We start from the raw sequence: 9197 nt of genomic DNA on the forward strand, positions 1-9197 counted from the left end.
GTAAATAATCATGAAAATCTCGTCGTGTTTAGCTCCCCAAATGAAATTAATCGCTACCGCTTTACAAACAATTTACTTACCTATCTATTTTTTATATGATCTGTCAGTGTCACCAGTTTAAAGTGTTTATTTTTGATAGGGTTATAATTGAGAAAGCTTGAATGGGTCATTAATCACGAGTGTATGCCAATTTTGAACAGCCATATCTTAACCAATTTTTGTCTTACGGAGAGACAAAATGAAACTAGCATATTTATAATAGCAAAACCTACATTTTTTTACTCTTAAGATTTTTCTTATCACTAATACTTTTTAAGATATTTTAAAAAATGAAATTTTTCAAAAATTTTTAGAATTTTTTTTTTTTACTATAAAACCAGCACTTCAAACCAATCAAACTTACAGATCATATAAACAATACACATACAGTTAAAATAGATGGTAAAGCCAAACGATTAATTTCATTTAGGGTGCTAAATAGAGGGAGGTTTTCACGATTTTTTTTACAATAAAAAGGGGGCAACTGTTTTTTTCAGTGTAACTCGTTTATTTTTGATGCTGTAAACTTTTGTAAAAAACAAATAATAAGCTTTTTTTCGATACTTTAAAAATGTTAATAAGGTGTTCCCGAAAAACGCTTCGTTCTTCGGTGATTTGGCGTTGAATTATTCGATTTGGAATTAGACGAATAAGAACGTATTTTTCATGAGCTACAACTTTCCTTCTACTCAATTTGTAGACTTTACTGGTACACCATTTTTTTCGTTTTTTTATAGGTTACACTTTTGCTAAAAATATTTTTTTCGATAAAATATTTACTTTTTGAGTTATTTGGGAAAAACGGTCTGAAAACTTAGTTTTTTTGTCGAAAAATCAACATTTTAAATCGCGAATAACTCGAAAAGTATTGACTTACGTAAAAAACTTTATAGAACAAAAGGTGCTTAAAATAAGCCAATTTATCCATTTCCGGCCTTATTTTAAACACGCGTTTTTCAACCCCCGAGAAGGGGTAAATGTCACCCCCCAAGTAAAAGCAACCAACGGCACAAATTCAACTTTGAAGTGGAGGGTAAGTGAACCTAAATCCAAATTTTCATGCAATTCGGAGTTGCCCCTGGAAATTACACTCCAAAACGGTCATTTATTGGGCTAATTATGTAAAATTGAAAAACGAAACTTATACCTCCTATAATTTTTTTTGTTCGAGCAACATATCTCTAGTTATAGGCGAAAATATGGGCAGAATATCTACAAGGTATCTGTCCAAATCGAGACTTTAGATAGAATAGACTACAAGGCGCATTAAGGATTGTCACATCATTCTTAGAGTAAAAAATTCTATAAGAATCATATTGTAAGTAACCTCTAAAGATGTGAAAATCTCAAATGCTCCTTTTAGTGTAAAAAACCTCGGTTTATGCAGATGTTACTTTGGAGGTATTACTCGCACGGAGACGATATTATGTTGTGACATTAAAGTAATTTTGGTTATTATTTGAAATTAAATTTGAATTTGTTGCAGGGCATCCTAGGATTTTATAAAGGCATAACTGCTTCCTACATGGGTATATCGGAAACGATTGTCCATTTTGTGATATATGAAGCCATAAAAGCCAAACTGATAGCGCACAGATCGCACGTCAGCGATGAAAGAAGCTCAAAAGACTTTTTGGAGTTTATGTTGGCCGGCGCCATTTCGAAAACTGTTGCTTCTTGCATCGCTTATCCACACGAAGTAGCAAGAACTAGGTTAAGGGAAGAGGGAAACAAGTATACTGCTTTTTGGCAGACTTTAGGTCTGGTATACCGAGAAGAAGGTAAAACTTATTTACATTTTATTATAAACTAGTGATTTTGCCACAGAAAATATAATCAATTGCCTTCTACAGACACTGCACTCAATTTTTTGTGGCATCATCCTCTTTTATCGTATCTCCTTCCAATTTTTTTCGACACCTTCCAATTTTATCTGATACCCTCAATTTTTTTCTGACTCTTATTTTTTTATATTATAACTCGAGAAGGACTGGATTGGTTTAGCTACTTTTGATTTTGATATATTTGTAGAAGTCTAAGAAGATTTTTACAATATCCCATCAGATATCAAATTTTATTAGTTGTATAGGACGTGTGTAAAAACTGTTCTCCTTGTTCAAGAATATCTCCTATTTTTGACAATATCGAAAATTAATATACAGAAAATTTGTTTATAATTAAAATAATTTTTAACTTACAATAATAAAAACTATTTTTCAACATTTTCTCTGCGATAAAGTTGAAAATACAAGTTTGTGCATTAATGCAATATAACTTAATAATCATAAATTTAATGAAACAATTCTACATAAATACTATATTTAGATCAAACAAAGTTCCAAAAGCATGTATTTCATGGGAGACGTAAAAAAGTAAATAGACGCGAAGTAAGCCGCAGTTTTAGTGACGTACATCTAAAGGAGTATCGGCTATGAGCTCGTAGGTAGAAGGGATAATTAAAAGTTCGCGAGCGCCAGTAGTGACAAGTTAGTGAACTTCTGTTAGAAATTTGACGTTTTGCTGAATTAAGAGTTGCGTATAATTTTTATTAAATGGCTCACGAAAGTTGTTGTATTAAAGAGTGCCAAAATACTGGTTACAATAGTAACTGTGTATTCTACAGATTTCCTTTCGCTAAGCATACAGTTACATTATTTGCAAGGGCCGAAAGTTCCTTAGAATAAACAAAAAGTTTCTTTTGAATGAGATATTTGAAATTAAAAATCACACTAAATTTTCCCTTTTTTCGCCTCTGTATCTGATTAAAATAAACAGAAGTTTTCAGGAACTTTTGACCCTCGATAATAATGTAATCTTTCATGCTGCGTTTAAAATTTTCAACAATACTTATTAGTTTTCTCAGGATTCGAAAAAAAATAATACATTTAAAAAGCGTTGGCCCGAAATTTTACGTATACGCTCTTAGTTATTTGTTTACGTGCAATAAGTGCATAATTTAATTTTTAAGTAGGTATTATACTATAATTATATTAAATTATTATACTTTTTTGCAGAATAAATGTTTTCTAATATTAGTTGTCAACATACACTTCAAATGATAAGAAAAATCTTAAAAATAATCCAATAATAACAATCCAATTACTTCTTTACGTTGTAAATATTACACGATAAGAATTAAATAATAAGTTTGAAACAATTATTATTTGCTTTTCTCCTTTCCTCTTTAAATTTCCGGCCGAAACAATACCATTTATAGTCATCCGCTAGGTGACGATGCCGGCCATACTAGCAAAACTCACAGAGGATAGGCAACACTTTTCTCTTTAAATTTCCAGCGAAAGTGATACTAAATCCGCTAGGTAGGTGGCGATACCAGCGAAACTCATAGCGAATAATATAACTGTGTAGATGACAATAACATTGTTGTTTTTAGTATTTTCTTTACAATTTCATAACATTTTCTCATTATTTAAACCTTCCTTGGACTTCTACAAATGTTTTAAAATAGAAATTTAGCTAATTCGATTCAGTCATCCTTACTGATGTAAAATTTCCGGAAAGATTCAAACACCGGAAAGGTTCATATTGGAAATTTTCGAAAACCTATGGAAATATTGTATTTTTATTTAAATTCTTATAATAAATCATACAAATCAGTAGTTAGCTTTATTTATTGTTGTAGTATTGCGACTACAGAAAAAATGAAACTACACAGTGAAACAAGGCTTTCTACAGAATTCCAAGTTGGCACGGAGAACTTCAAATTCTTCTGCAATCTTGTCTTTTAAGTGCTGCATATCTCGTATTGGGGTGGCAAAAACATTATCTTTAAGTCCTCCCCACGAGGCGAAATCACAGGGCGTCAAATCTGGCGAACGAGCGGAACATTCAATTGTGCCTCTTCTCCCTATCCAATCAGGCACACTCGTTCGGCTGTGGTGTACTTTGTACGGAGCTGCGCTGCCATCGCGATGTGGCTGCTACGAACGACAAAAGAATATTAATCATTCGCCCCCGCCCCTCACAGAGCATGATATATTTTGTTGAAGACGCAAACTTGCGCGTGACTTTTTTTGATAGCGTTAAATGACTTTTGGTCCACCCAGTATGTATACATAATTACCTAAAAAAATTGTCTTTATTTTCTAGTCACATGGCGTCCGAATTTTAAATGCTTTAATGGGAAAATCTAATTTACATACTCTTATCGCAAGCAACAAGTTATTGTTTACTGTTATTTAAAACGAATATGATATAGTTCTATACATATACACTCTGATAACAGTGGATTTTTCACTGGAAAATGGTAAAAAATAGATAACCTCAACTAACGATTGGTCTTCCCTCAAATATGTACAATATACATTTTATTAAAAAAAAAAAAATTGTACAAATCAAAAACGCAACTATTTAATCATTGGTAGATTTTCATAAATATGTTTACATTAATTTGGAATTAAATATCAATATACAGCGGTAAATACCATATTTTTAAATCGGTGGGTAAAATATACACCACTAAAATCACTACCTAACACAAACACAGATATTGAAATAAAGACAAAATTGAATATAAAATACTTGATAAAAACGTTCGTAAAGAAATTCGTAAAGTCAAAGAACAGTGGTTAAAATATAGATGCACAGAAATTGAGGAGCTTAAAGAAAAACATGACCAATTTAACATACACAAGCTAGTGAAAGAAGTAACATGCCGAATAAAATCTTGTAGACTGAACAAAATAGTAAAAGACAATAATATTATCTCTGGCCCTAAGACAAGACACTTCTCCATCACCGGAAAACGAAGACCCAACAACTCTACACAGAGAATAACTAGCGAAATCTTTCAGATGAATATAAAGGCGAACCTTCTCTAAAAATACTTATCATCAGAAATGCTAAAAGCAATAAAACAAGGTAGCAGGACCAGATGAAATCTAGATATAAGTAATAAAACTGCTAAATGACGAGAATATGGATGCACTGGTAGAAATATTCAACATCTATGAGACGGGGGAAATACCGCAGGACTCTTTAGTCTATCATTTGTACTTAGTCTGAAGAAAGCTAACGTAAACAATTATGACCAGTTCGGAATGATCAGTCTATTAAGTCAGGCCCTAAAACTGGTCTTGAAGATAGTACATACAAGAATTTATAACAAATGTGAAAGCGACATTGGCCCTACCGGTCCTTCTTAGTTTGGATTCAGGCAATCTATGAGAACACGTGAAACACATTCAGTTTAACTGTGTTGTTTCAAAAATGCAGAGACAAGCGCTAAGATGTTTTCTTGATTACCAGAAAGCGTTCGACTGTGCCAAATATACAGAGCTAAAACTGCTACAAGGTAAAATGACAGACCAGAATTACTTAAGATTCATTAAGAACCTCTACTTAAATCAAACAGGAACGGTAAAAGTGGGGAATGAAACTACACAAAACTTTCCAGTAGAGAAAGGTGTAAGACAGGGTTGCGTTTTATCTCTCCTACTATTTAATCTTTACTCTTTAAAATCTACTTGATTTAACGAAATGACAACGATACTATACAAAATCAGAAAGGAGTTTTTTAAACTTTGACAAACACCAAGTGGCCCACTTTATTTTCTCCTTATGTTAATATCAATGGTTGTAATAAAAAGGCCGAAAAAATTCTGGCTAGACGGCATTCAGAAGACAATGTCAGAATAGAACCTTCACCCTGGCGAATGGAACGACCGACGAAGTAGACCAGTCTGTATCGTCGCCCCCGTTAGGTAAATTATTCCGATTCGTTTTTTTGCACAAACTTACTCAAAAAGAGGTCCTTATAACCAATCCACAGGGTGCCGGGAGGTGCCGTGGTCGGAAAATTGTTTAAACAATTTTTTTAAACAAATTCAAAAAATCAATATTTTCATTTAGGACAATTTTTTTTAGATTTAAGTCTTGGGATTAAGATTTGGGTCATTCTGAGCAAAAAAGGTCTCTTGTGATTTTTCTCTAAAATTGATATCTGTCGAGTTATATGCGATTTAAAATTGAAAAAACGCGAAAAGCCATTTTCAAGACTTATAACTCGGTTAAAAATTATTATTTGTATGAAAGTCAGAACGTGACTACCTAAATCAAATTTTAAAGCCCCCCCCTTACCCTACAATATCCTGAATAAGTTTTTGTCATTATTTTATTACTAAGCTGTTATTTTTAATAATTAACAGTCAGCGCCATGCGCGTATTGGCGGCCGTCAATGGTGAGTGCGAAAGAGATGTACCATTCTGACAGTCCAATGGTGCATCTTACTCGCACTCACATTGACGGCCGCCTCAATACGCTCTTATCCCTCATTGATAATAATTAAAAATAACAGCTTAGTAACACAAATTTCTTCAGGATCATGTAGGGGAGCTTTAAACTTTGATTTGGTCAGTCTCTGACTTTCATAATAATTATTTTAACCGAGTTATTAAACCTTAAAAATGATTATTTTCGCGTTTTTCAAATTTTAAATCGCGTATAACTCGACAACAATCAATTTTAAGAAAAATCACAAGGTACCCTTTTTGCTCAGAATGACTCAAAGAATCTAGAAAAAAAATTTGCGAAGTGAAAAAATTGATTTTTTTGAATTTGTTTAAAAAAAATGTTTAAACAATTTTCCGACCGCGGCACAATGTGGATTTGTTATAAGGACCTCTTTTTGAGTAAGTTTGTACAAAAAAATCGAATCGGAATAATTTACCTAACGGGGGCGACGATACAGTCTGGTCTAAAGCTGGAAACTAGGAACCGGAAGGCGAAGAGCGGAAACCAGGATAATAATAATAATGTACTAAAAATGTTTTTACTAATTTTTGCATATTAATGGTCAATACTGGCCAAACGGGATATATGCTGCATCGGCAATAAATAGCTGTAACAGAAGATGGTAAAATATACAGATGATCCTATTTAAAAATACGCATAGTATCCGTATATCTCAGAAACTACACATTTGACAACGTCCAAAATATGAAATTTTAAATCGCTGGTCCATCTAATATACATACATAATATCCAACATTTTGTTACTACAATATATCATACGGGGTGTCACAGATAGCTTTATGTTTCCATACTTGACGCTACATTAAATCGTTTTATACTTTTTCTCAGAGGCTTCTTTCAGTGCGTCACAGTTTTTCGATTTCTTTCTAACGCATTACGTTGGAAGTGACAGAAAAAAGGTACGTTCGTGATTATACTCATTTATAACATTTATTTTAGTTATTGATAGATGGCGCTATAATAAAAAATATTTACGTATTATTATATATCTATATGACTACAGGGTGTAACAAAAATACAGGTCATAAATGTAATCACATATTCTGGGAGCAAAAATAGTTCGATTGAACCTAACTTACCTTAGTACAAATGTGCACATAAAAAAAGTTACAGCCCTTTGAAGTTACAAAATGAAAATCGATTATTTCCAATATATCGAAAACTATTAGATATATTTTATTGAAAATAGACATGTGGCATTCTTATGGTAGTAGTATCTTAAGAAAAAATTATAATGAAATTTAGACACCCCATAAAAATTTTATGGGGGTTTTGTTCCTTTAAACCCCCCCCCCCCAAACTTTTGTGTACGTTCCAATTTAATTATTATTGTAGTACCGTTAATTAAACACAATATTTTAAAACTTTTTTGCCTCTCAGTACTTTTTCGAAAAGTCAGTTTTTATCGAGATATTTTGAATATTTGTCAAATCCACCACATATTTGTATATGGCTAAGTACGATTATGGAGACTTGGTAATAATATGAAAATTTATTTATGATTTACATTTTTAGGTATATTTTGAACCATATTAAAAAAGAAGTAATATCTCGATAAAAAGTGCCTTCTCGAAAAAATACAAAGAGGCAAAAAAGTTTTTTAAAACACTGTGTTTAACTAATGGTACCGCAGTTAAAGTTTAATTGGAACATACACAAACATTTGGGGGGTTTAAAAAGAAGCCGCAACTCGATAAAAACTGCCTTATCGAAAAAATACTAAGAGGCAAAAAAGTTTTAGATATATTGAATTTAACTAATGGTACCACAATAATAATTTAATTAAAACGTACACAAAAGTTTGGGGGGGTTTAAGGGAAGAAACCCCCCATAAAATTTTTACGGGGTGCACAAATTTCACTATAATTCTTTCTTAAGATGTTCCTGCTATAAGAATGCCACATGTCGATTTTCAATAAAAAATCTCTAATAGTTTTCGATATATTCGAAAAAATCGATTTTCATTTTGTAACTTCAAAGGGCTGTAACTCTTTTTATGTGCATATTTGTACAAAGGTTCATTCGAACTATTTTTGGTCTCAGAATATGTGATTTAATTTATGACCTGTATTTTCGTTACACCCTGTATAATCTGTACAATTTATACGACTATACAAATCAAAGAACATACCTTTTTATAAATGCAATAAACTGACATATATTCTGACTATATTCTGACAACTGTCAGATTTAACTAAATATCATGCAATGGTTCTCTACATTCTTAAAATCATATACAGGGTGAGTCATGAGGAACAGTACATACTCGTACCTCGTATAGAGACCCGTATGGGGAATAACAAATGACCATTAAAAAGTGTCTGCTCCCATTGTTTAATAATGTACAGGACGAGTTTCGCATTTTAACAGAAATTGGTATTCGTCATAATTTTTGAACGGTCAGATCGATGTGTCTCTTATTTTGGTCAATCGTTACACTATAACCACCTAATCAACTGATTTATTCAAACTAGAAAAAAATATCAGGTCCGGTTTTAAAAAATTAGTTCATTTGGGTCTTACAAAAAATTTCACCCTGTATACGCTTTTTGAAAACTCTAATATAAATTTTACAAATAAGACAAATAGGTCATTAAAAAGGCATATTTATTTTTTCCCCACACGATTACTTAATTTTTTATAAAAAAATCAAATTTGACTATGAATTAAAAGTTTGGTAAAGTGAACCATAGATTTAAAAAAATTAACTTTTATTACAAAAATTTATTTTTTTTTAACAAATATTTAATTCATGTTACCACCGAATCAACTGATTTATTCAAACTAGAAAAAAATCAGGTCCGGCTTTAAAAAATAAGTTCGTTTGGGTATTAAAAAAATTTCACCATGTATATACGCTTTTTGAAAACTCTAATATGAATTT

At 31.8% G+C, this 9197-nt stretch overlaps 1 protein-coding gene across 1 annotated transcript in view; it reads left to right on the top strand.

Annotated features, from left to right (window-relative positions):
• Positions 1–9197, top strand: part of LOC114330193 (mitochondrial carrier protein Rim2) — a 257195-nt gene that overhangs the window by 224595 nt on the left and 23403 nt on the right. The window contains exon 4 of the mRNA XM_050646861.1: positions 1526–1820. Coding sequence (XP_050502818.1) covers positions 1526–1820 — 295 coding nt within the window. The remainder of the gene's footprint in view (positions 1–1525; positions 1821–9197) is intronic.

This window comes from Diabrotica virgifera, chromosome 3 (assembly GCF_917563875.1).
Source record: "Diabrotica virgifera virgifera chromosome 3, PGI_DIABVI_V3a".
Taxonomy (NCBI): Eukaryota; Metazoa; Arthropoda; class Insecta; order Coleoptera; family Chrysomelidae; genus Diabrotica; species Diabrotica virgifera.